Source organism: Lycium ferocissimum, chromosome 1, assembly GCF_029784015.1.
Source record: "Lycium ferocissimum isolate CSIRO_LF1 chromosome 1, AGI_CSIRO_Lferr_CH_V1, whole genome shotgun sequence".
In the NCBI taxonomy this organism is placed as follows: Eukaryota; Viridiplantae; Streptophyta; class Magnoliopsida; order Solanales; family Solanaceae; genus Lycium; species Lycium ferocissimum.
In genome coordinates, this window is record NC_081342.1 from 69,919,149 (window position 1) to 69,938,647 (window position 19,499).

General features: G+C 31.7%; 1 protein-coding gene across 1 annotated transcript; it reads right to left on the minus strand.

Annotated features, from left to right (window-relative positions):
- Positions 1-2,960: 2,960 nt before the first annotated feature.
- Positions 2,961-10,300, minus strand: LOC132059012 (GATA transcription factor 26-like). The gene is made up of 8 exons (XM_059451474.1): positions 9,796-10,300; positions 7,331-7,708; positions 6,402-6,834; positions 5,676-5,748; positions 5,244-5,347; positions 4,925-5,111; positions 4,369-4,489; positions 2,961-3,605 (listed from the first exon to the last, which is right to left on the minus strand). Exons 1-8 carry the CDS (start codon positions 9,833-9,835, stop codon positions 3,292-3,294), a joined length of 1,650 nt encoding a protein of 549 aa, XP_059307457.1. The 5' UTR covers positions 9,836-10,300; the 3' UTR covers positions 2,961-3,291.
- Between the last annotated feature and the right edge of the window lie 9,199 nt (positions 10,301-19,499).

Sequence of the window (19,499 nt, forward strand, 5' to 3'; positions counted from 1 at the left end):
GAACCATTAACATGGTGGAAGGAGCATTATATTTGAGAAATGGACATTCATAATTTCATAACACACATATAATTGTTTTTGAGGCAACAACGTCCTTTTCTTCAATTTAAGAGCATCTTTTATCATGCTGATGACAACCAGAATGGTGTCAAATCTTAAGCTCTATTAAAGGGGTACCCCTATTAAAGTGCATTCCCTCCATTTAGAGAGTTGAATAAGAGTATCTAAAGACAGAAATACTATTAAAGTAGATCATATCCGTGCATAATAACATCCATGTAAGTATTATATTACTATTACTAGTGTTATTTGACCTGGGCTTAACTAATATTAAAATTAAATTTGCAATTACCTTCTCTCTCTCTCTCTTTGTGATATTAAGTTATTGAAAGATTAGTTCGACCTTTTTTGCAAATTCCATTCGATCTTTTCTGCAAATTCCAAAATACTAAAGGCTCTCCAAGAATTAAAATTGCACCCAAAGTATTTAAAAATTGAATAAAGACTTTTTTGTCCTTATTTTAGACTTCTTTTTAGCATTATTTATTTATTTAATTTTATTTAGATTTAGACTTTGGAAATTTCTTAAGATCCAACTTAGCTATAACATCTGTGTGATTAAAAACATCCATTATGAACTATAACACTTTCTTTCAAAAAGAAGAAAAATAATTTGATTCAAGAGACATCAATTATATATGTTGTATTTATTCTTTCGATGAGATGTTAGTAGATGTTATTTTCATTTAAGATGTACATAGTACAATGAAAATATGAAGAGAATTAATGACTTTTCTTAATATAATTAAATCCTTTTGCTTTCCAAAAACTTATGTGATGAGGAAATGACACTTCTTATGTGATGAGGAAATGACACTTCTTCCTTTTGTTAGTTTATAAGTGGCACATTATTTTATAAAATGTACATTCTAATCATTTTTTAAACAAAAATAAAGCTTCAACACTTCATGCTTAATTTAATCATCTATCCCTATGCTAAACAGACAACTTCATCCTTTTTTAAACCACACACACACACACACACCACCCCCCCCCCCCAAAAAAAAAAAGAAGGAAAAAATGGTACTCAAAAACCTTAAATATGATTGCTCTCTTTCGTTACAATTGTTTGATACTCCCTCCGTCCCAATTTAAGTGTTTTATTTTTCCTTTTTTATTTGTCCTAAAAAAGGTGTCTATTTCTATATTTAGTAAGTTTTGGCAAGTTTTAGACCACAAGATTAAAAAGACTACACGCATCTTTAATTTAAGACCACAAGATTCAAAAGTCTCTTTTTTTTAAACTTCCGTACAAATCAATGCCTACACTTAAATTGGGACGGAGGGAGTATTATTACTATTCCTTGGAAAATTAAATATTATGTAATATTTAGGTACACAAGCATAAAATATGTCATTTTCTTTAATTGTACACATCAGTTATAGTTGGAACGATTCTAAGGATTTACAGGTTATTGAGGCTAATGCGTATATTAAAGGAGGTGACATATTTTAAGTAGTTAACTTATCTATGTAATAGACATTTGAGAATACACGCAAAAGTATTTTTAAAATTTAAATAGAAAATGTCTAATAGAAACATATTATCATGTGTTCGGGTACTTAATTGAAATAAGTCGTAATTTATGTGTTCATTTAAAATTTACTGACAAATTTAAAAAGAAAAATTAAGCCAATAAAGCAATATATAGTAGGAGAAAAATGAGGCATATAAAAGAAACTATAGTACATTCCACATCACCCCTCTCAAGTAGATAAGCAATAAAGGACAAATAATTTGGCAGAGAAACCTTTTGGTTAGCAACCATTAGTTAGAATCTAACTAAGTAGTTAGTAACCATTAGTTAAAATCTAAGTGACTACAAATCTTTAGATTCCCTCTTATTAAAAGTAGTAATTATTCACGTATAGCAATCTCTACATTATTATCAATCCCAGGTTTTTTTGTGTCTCTTGAAATATGAATTTTGATCTCCCATAATTTTCACCCATTTCATCAACTAATAGACCATACTCTTGGAAACCCGTGTTCATTTCTCTTTTTAAGACATGCTTGCAAGTTATAAGGAGGATAAGTAGGTATAGCAACGCGCATGGGCAGAGCGCGTTTGACCTTATGCGGGGTGAGGTTAGGGTTGATCAATTATGACACGAATGGGAATGCATACTACGAAGGATAGGGTCGAGTTTGATACATCAACCGTCTACTCAATATCCCTCAATATCCCTGCACGATTCCTTTGGTAATCCCCTTCTTCTTTACGGCCGATCTTTGCCCTTGCTTAGGTCCGCTATTCATGTTTTTGTAGTTCTAAAGGTAAGGATAACGAGCAGGGTGGGGCAGGTTTGACCTCATGCAAGGTGGGTTGGTTCTAACCTTATGTGTGGTAAGGTCGATGCAGATCACGTTGAAATAATATTTTGTGGGTCAAGACACAACCCCCAACCCACTCTCCAATTATTACTTGTTTGGTTGGAGCTTAGACGAGCTAGCAGAGCCAAGGAAAGAGGAAAGCCCGTCATAGAACAATCGACTAAAAGTAGAAGAATGCTAGCCTGATAGAAGGTGTTCTCTCAAGAAAAAGATAGCCCAATTTCTCTTCTTTCTTTTTTATTTCAGTTTTTTTTTCCTTTTCCGAGGGGAAGACTAAAGTATAGATCTACACTTCCAAAAAAAAATACCAGACATGAAAACAAATGCCTTTAGATACTTTTTGAATTTAAACCTTCTAAAACTAAAAAGAAAGAATTGACAGACTCTTTTAGTTTTCTCGGGCATGAAGGAAGATTGCCTCCACGATCAGTGCCTGCTGCTACTACCCCCACCCCCAACCCAACCCTGTAAGGAACTCCACTCCCTCCATCTAGAGAGTTGATGAAGTTTTTAGGAGGAAGGAATCCACCATCAATAGAACTAACACAATGTATGGTGCCCATAATTAAGCCAAAAATTCAACTCTATCCAATATTTCTAGTCATTCATTACCACTCTGCATTTTTAGCCATATTACACAGTGTTTGACAACCTATACAAAAGGGGGGAAACAACCAAATCGATATGCTAAATCCCAAAAAAAAAAAAAAAAAAAAAAAAAAAAAAAAAAAACTGTTTTAATATAGGTCTACCGCGAAAAGGTAAAAGGCAACCATCCGAACCCCTTTGGAAAATTCCATATAAGTTTGCATGGGATATGCAACACTACCATATTGTTTGGCTTTTAACTAGTTTTTCGATATCCTAAAGAAAGCAAGCAAAGTATGATGGTATTGTTAGGGACGGACGAGATGTGAAGGGTACATTGAGCTACTACTAGTACTTGCTTGACTAGTAAAACTTGACGTAGGTAAGAGTAGTTCTGCCTGAGGGAAGTAGCTGTTCGATGGCACGTCCAGCAATAAGTCCTGATCGGAATTTTCGTTTCCAGAAGGGAAAGAATCCAGCACAAGGGAACTATTCCCAGAAGGCAACGCGAACGAGCTTCTAGTACTGAAGCAAGAAGAGCCATCGTTGTCTACTAGTTCCTTCTGCTCATAGATGCTTTTCATCACCACCCTCTTCGGGCTCTTCATTGTCGTTTTAGCACCTGAATCAAAATAGCTCGTAAATCTTAATTTGACGGCATAAGCAAATATGTAATCAAAGAACACCTTGCACATGGAAATGGAGCAAAGGGTTCTTCGGTGGGGGGTGAAGGTGAGAGGCCTAGTAACTTTGGTCCAAACTCTGTTTATGTCTTAAGAAATTCATTCAATATGTACAAATTATTAATTAAGAATCCAGTAACTTAAAGGGGCTAGAATCCGAACTTATAAACTTCAAATCCAGGCTCCGCCTCTATCAAGGAGGAATATTTCTGTATATTTGCACATGATTTGAACAATGGTTTAGTTTGAAAAAGGTCTACGGAGAATATATTAGAAGAGAAAAATGCATGAAAGAATTTGATGGACTACAAGAAACTATAACGTCCTATCAATTTTTTCCTTTGTGATGGTACTATAGAGATATAGGTTTTTTTATACCAATCCTTCTAACATCTCTTATTTTAAGCGAGTGAGTTTACTCCCTAGCGATTATAAGGCACGAGACAAGCTACGTGGTTGCTTATTTGTGAAGAAAATAAGCCATTGCATCGTAAGGAACATTTTCTAAATCTTACTAGTTATATGACACCATGCATAACAAGTTAAAGAATTCAGCTGGAAAACTAATTCCGAGTCCTTATCTAACTTCTCTTGAGTTTTCTTTACCATGCAAATTTTACTCGTCTCCAACAGAAACAAGTCTTATGACAGACAAATTGTCACATGTCATAAGGGAAAAAGTAAAAGAGGAACACAACCAACCAGAATACTTCAGATGTTGCCCCTCCCGTGGTTTCTTCACATTCACTGAATGACATGTGCCAATAACATTTGGCTCTCCGGCAACTTCAGAACCGCTGCTACTATTCTTACATTTCGTGTCCTGCCAAAGAACAAATTAGCTTCAAGTAGGGTGCACTTTACATTTAGCAGATGTAACATAAAGATGGTGGATTATACACTACAAAAGAAAATGGGATAGCTACGAACTCGTCGCCAATCCGTCGCTGAATTGCTCGTAGTTGACAGAACTTTTTATAATCATTGCTAAATAGAATTAGCAACGGATTTTGCCGTTTAGCTGCAGATTTATCCGTTGCTAATTTTTTTGTAGTAATGATATGTTCAATATATATGCAACGAATTGTTAGTAACCAGGTAAGGGTTACTTGAGCCAAGGGTCTTTCGGAAACAACCTCTCTACCTCCACGTGGTGAGGTAAGGTCTGCGTACGCTCTACCCTCCCCTCTACCCTCCCCAGACTCACTTGTGAGATTACACTGGGTATGTGTTGTTGTTGAATTGTTAGTAACCAAACCTTGAGTAAATTATATTGTTGCACCCACTTGGGCTTTGCTAAATAGCACATTATAAATCTCTTCAAGGTTCTGCAATCTTCTAATTTCACTCCCGGCAATGAGTTATCAAAAACGCCTTCTGCAAGAAGTTTCTGGAAGGAAGAGAGGTTCTCCTCAAATTGAGAGCTCTCAAACACGCTTCTAAGACTGCAGATAGATAAAAGAACACGAAAACAATCAGCTCGTCGAGCTTACCAATATCAAGTTTGCTTTATTTTTGAGCTCAATATAAAGCCAAAACATGACCGAGAAAGTGAAATATAGAGAAGAGGGACAAACCTATCTGGAGGAGCAAAAGAGTCGACAGATGGTAAGTACTTTAGTAGTTGCTGTTGTTCGTCACTTGACAAGTGTGTCATGAATTCTTCATAATTAAGTATATCCTGCACCAAGCATTCACATAATCTTATCAATTTTTTTATTCATACCAACTACATTGAACACTGAACAACCTAGTGAAAAATCAATTTTGGAAATGACTGAAGACGTGTACTATTGAAGAGGAAGCAAATCCACACAAGTCAAAAGTTAATAATGATAATCAAAAGATGAAGATCATTTTAAGTCTATAACATAGGGAAATATAATGGAAATGGAGTTATATTCCAGCAGAACAGACATATTGACCTTGTTAGAACATGCTATGGTTTGTATTAATTGAAAGCAAAGCGATATTTCTTCATAGGAAATATAAATGAGAGAGTAACGGACCTTCAGGTCTATATAGCGAAGGGGTGAATTATGATGTCCAAGAATCTGTAGTTTTTCAAGGTGATCCTTGTTTCTGCAATTTAAAAAAAAAAAAAATCAGAAAGATGGTGAGCATACACCAAACTCACTTTAATGGTCGAAATATGATGCTACAACAAGTGAAATAAAACATTTGTAGTCACAAAACAATATTGTGGACTTATGAATGTGGTTAAGAAAATGTGTTGATCAACATAATATATGTTCCAGATCCCTGTGTGTTCTACCTGTATAGCCACGCTACATGATTCAATTTTATGGGTTCTTGATTTTAGAAAGACAACTTCAAGTGCTAATAACTGGGTTCAAAATTTAATGTTTGTGTCTATTTAATGATTTTTTAACACAAATACACTGTTTGAGCAAAAGCTACTGGGTTCTTTGTTTGAGCAAAAGCTACTGGGTTCGGCCGAACCCATATGCAATCTCTAGCTCCGCCCCTGGCCACACTGACTTTAGCATATATGATGCATTTAACAACTAACATTCTGTCTAAACCTATGATGCTCAGGCTCTTCAAAAATGGGGCAGGGTGCGTTTTGGATCTTCCAAAAGTAGTGCATTTTGGAGGATCCGAGACAGGTGCAACAACATTTTTGAAGAGTTTGAGCAACATAAGTCTGAACACATGCAGCACAAAATTTCCTAAGAGAATTTACATGCTATCAAGACTAAAGGGGAAAGCACCTTTTAATCCGGTCTTGTTCCATCGTCGGACCAGTAGGTTTCTTGGTTCTCTCAGTACCTATATTTGGTGAATTGACACCCTTACTAATATTTACAGGAGAGGTAGTCAATCGTGAATAAGCCTCACTGACATAACGGTGCTTGTTGTCAACAGAAAGGGAGCTGGCTTCTGATTCCTCTTCTCTACCTATCGAACTAGGATGCCGAATCAGCACACTTCCATGACCTATCTCAACAGAAACCATAGGCTTGTCACTCTCAAAAAGCAAATCCTCTTCAGAGGATGCAGAGAAGTATGAAGAACTTTGTTGTTCATGTAAGATGGTATATAGGTCTTTGGTGAGCTTTTCGACTGAAGACGGCTTTGGACGATTAAAACAAGTTCTCTTCCTTGAAGGCACCGTTGTATCCCATATATTGGATTGCGCTGGGCCTGAAAACAAAAAACATGCGGTAAATATTTCATCCAGCTATTGAGATCAAAGGGATGGAGAGCACAAAAACTCCAAAACACAAACATAAAACAAAAGAAAATCCTATAACAAATTACTCCCTCCATCCCAATTTATGTGAAGGTGTTTGACCAGGCACGATGTTTAAGAGGAAACGAAGACTTTTGAAACTTGTGGTCTAGAATAAGCCATAGAAATTATGTGGCTATAAATCATTTCATTAAGGGTAAAATAGGAAGTATGAAGTTAAATGTTACTAAATATAGGAAGATGTCATTCTTTTTCACATGAATTGGGACGGAAAGGAGGGAGTAATAGAGGTAGAACATAAACAATAGGCATCAACAAATCTGACTGCCTATACAACTTCTCAACTAGCTATTAGAATATGTACATATGTAATATCTATCTCCGAGAAACAATTAATTCAGTCTCCATATCAAAGAGAAATGTTTGCAGTTCTTGGCTTTTGGTTACCTGTCAAATCACTTCCTTCAGCACTACCAAACTGTGCACAGCTCTCGGTGTTTGAAACGGCAGAGCCAGAACTTGACCTATTGCTAGTATCTTCATCAAAACCCTTTCGGAAACCGAGATTATAATCAGGAGGAGGAGTTCCAACTTCAGCATTATTATCATGATGAATTTGCTTTCGTTTCAGAACCTTTGCCTCTTTGTTGTTCTTCATAGACATGCTTTTGAACCTAGAAACTCTGTGTTCCTCAAAGTTACAAGGTTCTGCTCTTGCATGCAGAGGAGTATAGTTCGCCAAAGTCCCTTTTGTTCTCCACCGAGATCCGCATGCGTTGCACAGTATTGGCTTTTCTGGAGGTCCATTACGCCAAAGTGGAGTATCTGCAGGATGATTTTAATGGTTAAGACTGTACTCAAAGTAAATGATCTTGGGAAGAATGAACGGTATCTAAAAAACTGAAATTTGGAAACAACGGAAGCATCTAAGAAATACTCCCTTTGTTTCAATTTGTTTGTCATAGTTTGACTCGGCACGGAGTTTAAGAAAGTAAAGAAGACTTTTGATCTTGTGGGACTTAAACTAAAGATATGTATAATGTACCAAAATGCCCTTTAATCTTGTGGTCTTAAACATGTCATGTGGAATGTTTAAATTAAAGAGTTGCCAAATTAGGAAAGAGGCGTTCTTTTTTAAAACAAACTAAAAGGGAAAGTAAGACTAACAAATTGAAACAGAGGGAGTATAAAAAACATAGAAAGGAGTAAAATTGGGCAATGATGGTCACTTTGTATGCAAATCAACAAAATGACATACAGGCTTTCTTTATCAAGTTTTCAATTGCAAAAGGTAAAAGAATGTTGGCAGCTAAAGTAGACAAAATATCAACAAGAGACTCCTCCGTTTAATTGTAACAAAATAAGTACACAAATAAAGAAAGCAACTCATTAATCATTGTCAAAAGAAAGTTGATGAAGTTGTTATTCAGTAGAGCAACCAATCAAGCAAAAGAAACTCAGCTAAGACTGGAATTAAATAAAGACACAAAAAACTCCAGAGGATTTGCAATTAGAAGTTGTTGCATTGGATAGACCTAAAAAGCCATGCTCAACGATTTATACTCCTAAGAACAATAAAAAGGCAGCAAGGTGCACGAAGCATCTCGCGGTGACAGAGTATGCAAGGAAGAGCGGCAGCCCAAAGGAACAAGAAAGCATTTCCAATATCCAAGATGACTTTAAGTAACATCATCGTTGGAGAGAGTGTCCAATTTAACAAGTCTTTCTGGAGATGTTCAATTCCTTATAGTTCCAACCAATGAAATTGCAAAAGGCAAAAGAGGACTTCCAAGAAGACTATCAAATGTAACAACACTAATTTTTTTCTGGAGTAATTTGTTCTACTATGATTGTCATGCAATCCCCAACAACAACAACAACGCCTCAGTCCCAAACAAGTTGAGGTCGGCTATATGAATCCCCATTTCTTCATTTAAGCTCATTTCATATCATCACCATACTATGCAATCCCCTTACGGTTTTAAATGCAACCACAATGTCTGTCAAAATGGTGGACCAACTCGTCACAATGTTGAGACCAACCCAAGCAGGAGCTTCAAACAAGCAACTTGGTTCATGGGATACAGATTATATAAGATAAAAGTTCAAGTCTTCGCTTAGTGACTCGCTAATAAAGAAAGTGCTGTCATATAACTTATATGAATCCGTAATTGTAACAAAAGCATGAATGAGCAATCAAGCAACATGAATATAGATCAGTCATTATCAAATTGTCATTTTTGTTTGTCCTTTGCTCCCTAAAGAACCATATCAATGCCACATAGAGCAAGAATACAGCGTGCACCAATAACATATAAGCGGTGCATTTCTACATTTGGTAGCTATGATACATGGACTACTTATAGGTATCCTATACAAATGTGACTAAGTATCTGGTATTGGTACGCGCAATCTTTTGCTAACGCGTTGTACTGAATCCGTTCGATATCAAGCCAAATGAAGGATTCATATCACATAGCCTAGAAGGGAAATCAAGAATTCAAACACAATCAACATAGCCCTCCAATTCTCTTGGAAAAAATAAGGGAATAAATGAACACAAATATTCTACAACAGAGTCAATGGCTGGAAAAAACATCAAAAGTAAACCAGTTGCATAAACAAATTCTAACTCAAAACTCAGTATTGAAAATTCAGAGACTTAAGCAAACATATCAACAGTACAAACAAAACAAACTCAAAAAACAAGTGAAGTGAATAAATAACACTACGTATCAATCTTTATTTGTTCAATGTGCTAGTAATCTTTTCAATATTGGGTATCCAGTTCCATTATTGAACAAAACACCTAAGCAAAAAAAAAAAAATTACAAGGGTAAAATCCACCTTTCTTGAAAATTCACAAAAAAAAAAAAAAAAAAAAAAAACAATTGAAGAATTAAGAAACTCACTTGTAACACCACAGTGATAGCAAGGTCCTTCCTTTCCCATCTATCCAATCTTTTTTTTTTCACCAAAGTATATATTTTTACAAAAATAATTAAATGAAACACAAAAAGGAAAAGCAAACCAGTCTTGGTGAAGAAAAAAAGCTTCTTTTTTTTTTTCCTTTAGGAAATGAAAAAAGAAAAGGTATAAAAATATAATCTTTACAAGTTTTTGATTATTCTCTTTACCTTTTTAATAGCAAAATTTATATGGTTTCTTGGTAGAATAATTTTTTCTGCAAAAACCACACTGAAAAAAGCAAAAAATATATGAACAAGTTTATCAAGAATTTGAGATGGGTTTTTTTTTCTACTTTTTTTTTTTTTTTGGGCAATAAGCTGAATTTGTTTGTACAAAATTTAATGGACAAATGAAAGACCCATTGAAGGAATCTAATAAATGGTTTGGAAAAAAAGGAAAGGATGGAGTTGAGTTTGTGTATGACCTCTTTGTTCTATTGTACTCTAATGTAAATTTGTAAATGAAGTAAATGTTTCAACTTTCTTTGTTATTAATTTTCCTTTTTTTTTTTTCTTATACTCAAGAGGAAAATATTATACTATACTATTACTTAGTAGGCGTTTGACCATGAAAATCAAATATTTTTCACTTCATTTGGAATTTTGCAGTTGTAGTTGAAGTTGACAATGGAGTTGTGTTTGGTTATAGTTTTTGCAAAAAATATCTGGTTGTTTGAATGTATTGAAAGTGAAAAGTGAAAACAGGGTTTTAGGTGTTTTTCAAATTTCAAATACAACTTATGAAATGTTGATTTTCAAATAAAGTAAAAAAAAATCCGAAAAACAAAGTGAAAATTTTTCATGGCGAAACAGGTCCTTAATGTGCTCTAAAATGTAATTTGTATATGAAGCAAAAGTTTCAACTTTCTTTGTTATTGCTTTTCCTTTTTTTTTTTTTCTCTTATACTCAAAAGGAAAATATTATACTATACTATTACTTAGTAGGCGTTTGGCCATGAAAACTAAATATTTTTCATTTTATTTGGAATTTTGAAGTTGGAGTTAAGAATGGAATAGTGTTTGATTATAGTTTATTGCAAAGAATATTTGGTTCTTTGAATGTATTGAAAGTGAAAAAAATAAAGAAAAAAATAAAAAAAAGGTTTTAGGTGTTTTTCACTGCCAAACGCTGATTTCGAAATAAAGTGGGAAAAAAAGGGGAAAAAGTGAAAAAATTTCATGGTCAAACAGGTCCTTAATGTACTCTAATGTAAATTTGTATTTGAAGTAAATGTTTCAACTTTCTTTGTTATTGCATTTCTCTTCTTCTTTTTTTCTTTATACTCAAAAGGAAAATATTATACTATATTATTACTTAATGTACTCTAATATAAATTTGTATATGAAGTGAATGTTTAACTTTCTTTGTTATTGCTTCTCTTTTCTTTTTTTCTTTTTGCTTAATGTACTCTAATGTAAATTTGTATATGAAGTAAATGTTTCATCTTGCTTTGCTGTTGCTTTTCCTTTCTCCTTAATGTAAATTTGTACATGAAGTAAATATATACTCCTATTACTTAATGTACACTATTTTCTTTTTTTCCTTTGTGTGCGTAACCATCTCATATTCAGTATTCACTTGACCTACTAATACATATTCACACCGTGTAGAACCTACGGGGCCCATCAAAGCCTGAGCCAGAATTTTTAATTTATGAATTAGGAATAGATTATTTGTGCGTATTAAATGAATTTTTTAACATAAATATTGAGCTTGAGCCAAAGCTGTTGTGTTCTGTCGAATTCGTAGTTAGGATTGCGTCTCCATCATTGAGTTCCATTAAAAGAGAAAGCGTCCCTCGCTCGCTTATTCGGCAATAGAATTTAGTTTTCAATATTTGAAATAATAATTTGAGGTCTTTTTCAAATAATTATTTGTTCATCAGATTGTCTTATTATTTTGACTTTAGACTTGAAAAATAAAATTTAAAATTTGATAAAAGAATTTTAATTTTTTGTAATCTCGATTAAATCATGCCCAAACGTCTTTTATGAGAATTTCTCCCTTCCTCTTTAAATGTTTTTGAATTGTTCCAAGTCCTATTTTATTGAGAATCCATATAGACTATTATTCTCTTTTTAATATATATGGACTTCATGAGTTTGAACTTTGAAGATTACTATTTTTAATAATTAATATTCTTGTTGACTTTAGACTTCTTCTTTTTAGTTTGTTTGTGAACTCTAACATGTGCATTCTTTCCACTTTTACCCTTTCCTTTCCACGATCCCAATTTAGTATAGTTTTATATATAGTGTTACACTTTTCTTTAAATACTTGGCTACATTAAATTAGAATCATGTTACTCTATAAATTGATTTATTACTCTATAAATTGATTTAAAGAGTAGATCCGCTTCTATTATCCAAAAAGAAATAATAAGAGTTTCTATAAAGCTTTTCTCGACTACTTATCATATTCTTCTACTAATTTTCATTTTTAGTTTTTTAAAACATTATATATACATATTAATATATTCTTTGTTTAAGCATTATGATGACATGATGTTGATTGATTTTTATTTTTTATCCTTATTCCTTAGTATGTCTCCTTCCTTGAAAGACCTCTTTGTTTAGAGGGTCTCAATTGATATTTCTTCGCTGAAAAATCACAATATGTAGATATGTAAAATAAAATTATGTATATATATATTATACATTGATTTTCCGTAGCTCTTTCGAGTATTTACTTCTTTATAGTTTGCTTCTCTTAGTGAAATTCTTGTCTCTATCACTCCATTCGACTAATTCAAATTTTGCACTGAAAAGTCTCACTTTGAAGGTAAAACCCTCCTTATTAAAGGTGAATCCATCGTAGAACCTAAATGCGACATCCTTACCAAAAAAAATGACTCAATTCTAAAACTCAAACCGGATCCCGAAACCTCTAATTAATAACATACCAAAACCACATTTTTCAATCTTGATCTAATCCAAAGAGATTCTACAATAGGGTCCCACCATGACATGGCATGTACATAGTAAATGTTCTCATTTTTGTTCGGTTTTATTAAAATGACTCTATTTGGGTACATATTCATTAAAATGCGTGCATCTATATTCGGTTTTAATCCCAACAAAGCCAACTAAATAAAATTTTAAGATTTGTTTATTTCGAATTTTCAGTAATGTTCACCATTGATCATAATTCAGTCTATTGCGTTACTATAAATGTCATGAGTTGGAGAGTGCATTAATCAATATGCATGAGTGTATTAAATATGAAATTAAGTAACTGTGATACATATTACTACTAATACTATATTTTTAGCAATCAAAGGTATTTGTTTAGAGTAAAGTACAAAATATATTGTAATTTAAATGGGAAGATAATATGTCCAATCTAATTGCCATGTTTCAAATTATTAAAGCTTCATTTATACAGGATTTTGGAAGATAAATTTAAATGAAGAAATAGGTAATTGTACAAGAAATTATTTTATCTATTAAAGAAATAAATCTTTACAAATTAAATGTATGCCTAATGCCTTAAGTGTACTTTTTTTCTGTGGTGCCACGTGGCACCAAATTCACCTACCTATCATGGTATTGGTCATTTTCACTTATAACACATCATATGGGATTCAACAATAGTGTCATCAACTGATTTGAGAACACCTCAAACCGCACTTCAAAAAAAGAAAATTAAAATAAGAAGTTAAAATCTATGAACCCGTTTGGCCACGAGAATTTTTCACTTTTTTCCGGAAAATTATTTTACTTTATTTGAAAATTAACGTTTGGCCGTGAAAATTTTAGAATTTGAAAAACATTTAATTTGTTTTCACTTTTTTCAATTTCAATATATTCAAACAACCAAATATTTTTTGCAAAAATCATAACCAAACACAATTCCATCTTCAACTCCAAATTCAAAACTCCAAATAAAGTGAAAAATATTTGATTTTCATGGCCAAACGCCTTCTAAATCTTCTCACCCTCGAGTAAATAATCAGCTATGATCAATTAACAATTTTGAATAAAAAAAAAACCTATAAAGATTTTGTAGTAATCTCACGTACTTTTTATTTGATATAATGCATAAAGGGATCATATAACTAAAAACTTGTAAAAGTGACCGCAAAATCAGACCAAATATCCGACAACTATATTTATACACCAATGTGGGTTCATATGTTGTTGACAACTTAACTTTTATTATATAGTGAAACTTTTTTTTTTTTAAAAAGAAGTGTTTATACTAAATTTAAACTCATTGTCATAAAGTATTTAATGGTATTATCTAAATTTACATAACCTTAAACATACAACAACAACAACAAAAATAAAAATAGAGAGGGGAGCTCACAAGAAAGGGAAAACAAAGGGAGAAAAAACAAGATTGGAAAAAGTGTCCAATTTGGTCTGCAGAGACATAAGCCATTACTTGTTAGGTCATTGTTGGGTTCACGTACTTACATGATGATTATATTAATGTTTTAAGCAAAAAAAAAAAAAGATTATATTAATGATAATTATTATTGTCATTTATTTTTCTTTTGGTGGGTAAGGGATAAACTGAGAAAATGAATATGTCGATAATGATAGCAAACAACCTTTTTTAACTTATATCTAAAATTAACTATGCCGGTTAATTTAAATTTATGGCGAGTATAAAGGGATAAAAAAAATTTGTCGAGAATAAAATATTTCTTACTGAAAAGTTCTTCATTCTTAAAATTCAAATAATATTACAAGTAATATGGCTTGCACTATTTTGTGCTTTAACATATACATCACATTCTCTTATAAATTTGTTTTTATTTTTTGTCCTCCTTTTGAATCTTTAAATTTGCTTTTATTTTTTCACCGTTTTCTTCTTCTTTTCAGCTATATATATGGACTTATAAGCTTATTGATTGATTTTTCAGTTCTAGCTATATATATGGGTTCGTATCCATTAGATCTCGAACTTGTTAAGTTTAGATTTTGCATCCGTTTTTGTTGAGAAATGGAACCAAAAAAGAAAGAAAGAAAGAAATAGAATACAATTACTTTTACATAATGAACGTGGTCAACAGTTGTGAACGAATGGATCATGGGCATTGTCTCCACAACATCATCACTTGTGTCATAGAATATAATTTAATAATCACTAAAATTATCTCCAAAAACTTAAAATCTTTTGGGATTCACACGCTAAGTTTGAGTCAGTATAGCCATATAAAAGTGTAAAATGAAAAATACAAAAAAAATCGTATAATTTCATTTGTTCATTATTATTTCTGGTTTGTAATTGATTGGATGGTGAAACGAAATTCAATAATTCCTAAAGGTTACTTACGATAATTGTTTAAGTGCAGATGAAAGAAAAGACACATAGCAATAGATCTAATCGATATTGATTTTTTTAATTGCGAATAAATAAATTAACCTTTCATCGTTAGTTTTTTAGGGCGAACTGTATATTCTAGTAAATTAATTTTGTAATTACACCTATGTATTCTAGTAATCTTTTGGCCGTTAACAGAAAATATAGTAAACTTCTAACACTCTTTTCTTTTATTTTTGTTCTGCATAATGTTGGCATTGAGTGAATCTAAATGGAAAGTCATGGTTAGTGAAAATTAATACAGCCGATCTCAATTTAATAGGGATATATTGAGGCGTAGACGATAGTTAGAGTTAGACCCGTTTGGATTGGCTTATAAGTTGGCTTAAAGTTGTTTTTTTTGAGTGTTTGGGAGAACAAAATCGTTGTCGTCTTAAAATAATCTCAATTTAATAGGGATATATTAAGGCGTCTAACTTATTTTTTTTAAATTTTATAACGATAGTTAGAGTTAATGTTATTATTAATGGTACAACAAAAATAGGAATGACGCTTTCTAATTGGTCAAGATAGATTTACTTGAAACTTCACTATAATCCTAAGTTAGTTTAGATTTATAGCATATAATTATGTGTTACTATTTCCAAGAAAAGATGGCTTGAATATTATTATATGATCCCAGCATTAGAATAAGCTCGATTTTACCTTATATGTAAATATGCAATCCAAATGAATGAGGTCATGTAAGATACTATATGTGGGTGACATTATTAGTTTTCTCTATATCATTTCTATTTTGTTGATGTCTCATTTTCATTCACATTGATAGATATGCTATACTAGTTTGTCTCATCCATTTTTTAAATTAATTAAGCATTGAACCTGATTGAAAATATATAGTTCAAAAGAGTACCCATCTTTTTAATAATTTATGACTGGTTTGGTTGGACTAAAAAATGAGGAGTTATTCGAAATATTGTCAATATATTAGTGATTTTGATTTGGTACTCAAGAGTATAATAAATTAATTTGTATTCGTTAACATCAACTTTGAATCTGCTTCAGTCTCTGTTTAGGAAAAACCCAATTGAAAAAATCTTTTATGATAAAAAAATTCTGTCATTTCAGTTACTATTTGTCAACAATTTCATAATAGCTAGAGTAGCTATACAAGTTTGAAGAACTTTAGTAGTTTGACTATCAGAGCTCTTGTCATCTACATTGCTTAGTGCACGTATTGAAGATTCATGGTGTTTGTTTTACATTTTATGTTTTAAATTTTAATATTAATTTTCTTCTCTCGTTTCAAATGACTAATTAAGAAGTTTAGAATCTCTAGTTAAGAAAATTTACAAATAAGATGGATGAAATTCCGTATTAAATGTGGGTAGATTCAATCTTTTATTTATATTTTTAATAATTCATTTTCAACTCGTCTATATCCGACTCGTCCACTTTTGTTATTTGAAATATCCTATTTCCTCATTTATTTATTTTTTGAAGGAAATAAATAAGTTAGGGTGAAAATCATGCATGAAAGATTAAAGAATAAAGTGCATATCAAAAAATGAAGCATATACTTATAACCTGAACTTCTGCAAAAGTAAAAAATATTTATTTTAGATAGTTGATTTGTTTGGCCAAAGCTTTTAGGACAAAAAAATAAGTATAGTATCAAAAATTGTTTCGTAAAAGCTAAAAAATAGCTTTCCTAAAAAACACGTTTGCGCTCTTGATCAAACACAAATTGTTACTCTAATATTGACAAAATTATTTTTCAAATTAATAAGCTAAACACAAACTGCTAATCCCCAACAATATTTTTCCAAAAACCATTTTTGACAAATATTACTTTCTAAAATAAGTAGATTTTGGAATCTTGTCCAGTACTTGAGGCCATTTTTTAGATTTTTAGTTTTCATCCGAACAATATATTTGTATTAAACTTTTTGTCAAATATGTACAAATTTTTAATTTAGAACCCACTAACTTTAAAGAATTATTGGAATCAAATTGACCGCCTCGATCTTGACCTAACAGCAACAAGAGTTTGAGCATAAAAAAGAACTCTAAAACTTGATGGATATTTTGGTTAAAAGTCAAGAAGGTACAATTTAATGTCTCATGATGTGTATGTAAACATGTTCACATCACAAATTGAAATTAAAAAAAAAAAAGGGAGGGGGGGGGGGGGTTGGGTTACCCCACCAATAGTTGAAATAAACACGATTGCTTAATCCCAAAGGCTAAAGAAAGAAGAATCATTTTCAAAATTAACCACAAACACCCTTGGATTGAGTCGTAGTTTTAGTAAGAGGAATTTGCTTTCATCGATTAAACATCTCTTTCTTTCTTTTTCTTCATTAACGCCCCGTTTGTTTTAATTAATTAAGTTAAGACATCCGAATCTAAATGTATATTTTAATATTAAAAATTGTATTAAGATTTTTATATTTGAATATTAAGATATTGTATTAAAATTTATATACTAAATATTCAAGATTATTTTATCAACATATGATAGTAACTTATCGAAAGACACAAAAGACAAAAAATAGGTGAGGAAAAAATATTAGGTGTAAATTATTAAAAGAATTTAAGCTTTACACACTGATTACCTAAAATTTTGTACGATATTAATATAGTTTAATTATGTGAAAGTAGACGTTTATCATTTTAAAGAGATATCTATTAATATTTCTCATAATTTTTATTTGTGATTACTTTATAAGTGTATGTAAATAAAAACAATATTTTGCGCCATCAATGTACACGAACGAACTGGTCTGCTTAAATCTACCCAAGAAAAACAAAGCAATAGAAAGAGGAAAATATTAGTGATTAGGATAAAACAAGTGCTCTTTTAGTTTCTTAATTAGTGTGTTGCTAAAAAGGAAAATTGAAATTGAAAACCAATAAACATAAGGTTGTGGTGGGGACTAATCAAGATCACAATTCACAAACTGATTAGACGCATATTTGTCTAACATGAGACCAAAAGAATATTATGCCAAAGACATATCAACACAAAGTACAAGATTTTACTAAACTTACTAATAAATTATGTACCACTTCTTCTTTTTCTTTTGTTCTCCACTTGTGGAAATTGAGCAATGTCACAAATAACTAATCTGAGAAATATTCCATTTATTTCAATTTATTTGTCAATATTTGACTGATCACAAAATTTAAAAATGCAAAGATTTTTTTTATAGAATTTACGGTCTTGAATATGCTTTAAATTTTATGTGGTAATCAAAGCATATCATTAAGGACGTAATGAGAAGTTTAAAATTAATTTAATCTTTAAATATAAAAAGATGTCATTCTTTTAAAATTAATTGATAAAAGAATAATATGATTAAAAGAGGGGGAAAATGGTAGGAGATGTTGTATTAGAACTCTCCTCCTTTCTTATCTTTATGTTCTTTAAAGAGATTATCACCCATAGTTCTTTAAATATTTTCCCTCTGCAAATATAGGATAAGATAAGATATCTATTCCTCTTTCCAATAGTTTTGTTTATTAGATTTTTGTTAGATTTATTCATTTATTTCGAGCTTGGTACTAAAAGAAATAAGAACCCAAAAGATTATAAAAGTAATTTTTTAAAAAGAGAACGGGTATCAAGTATATGGCAAGAATTAAAGGTCCTTTTGTTGTGATTGACAATCGTTTGGCATATTATGATAGCATTTTCATGGTAAATGTTTTCTTAAATTCGTCCTAACTCTTTTTTTTTTTTTTTTTTTTTTTTGGAATACCTCAAACCAAAAATCAGAAACTAAATATATAGATTTTATTTAGCTTTTATTAATAGTAGAAATAACATGAGACAATGAAGAAAAGCCCAATATTCACGAAGTATGACAAGGGAAAATAAAGAAGAAGATGTAAGCAGTTTTTTGTTTTTCTCTTGTCCGGTGTTGGGTACCCGCTTTAGGACTCGAGTGATTTAGACTCGCGCCAGAGAGTCTCACTCTAGGGTAAAGCGCTCCTTATCGAGGGCAAATTCATTTTCGGGACTCGAACCCAAAACATCTAGTTAAGGATATTGCGATACTGACCACTCCCCATAACTTTTGACGGTCATATAGATACGACACATATAATATACTTATATAGTTTTTGTAAAAGCTGTCGTATAATATATGGTAGCTCCTTTTTTGTTATAGTGTATGTCTGTGTATATCAAAAAGAAACTTTCTTTTCATTTTTATTCACCTTGAATGGTATGAAAAGGCAGCCTAGTGGCTGCTTATATGCATCCATCAACTTTTTGAAGGAATGTTGGTCTCCGATGTTGCATTCTCCAAGTAAACTTAAAAAAAAAATCAATTCTCTGTCAAGTTTGTTCATTACTATTGTCAATATG

Bases quoted from the DNA above. Each gene is read 5' to 3' on its own strand.
- LOC132059012 (XM_059451474.1), bottom strand. From the start codon at position 9,835: ATGGGAAAGGAAGGACCTTGCTATCACTGTGGTGTTACAA. The intron at 5,348-5,675 runs GTCCGTTACTCT...TGCTTGGTGCAG, and splicing joins TTCGCTATATAGACCTGAAG to GATATACTTAATTATGAAGA. The intron at 3,606-4,368 runs GTTGGTTGTGTT...ATTTTGATTCAG, and splicing joins GCAACATCTGAAGTATTCTG to GTGCTAAAACGACAATGAAG.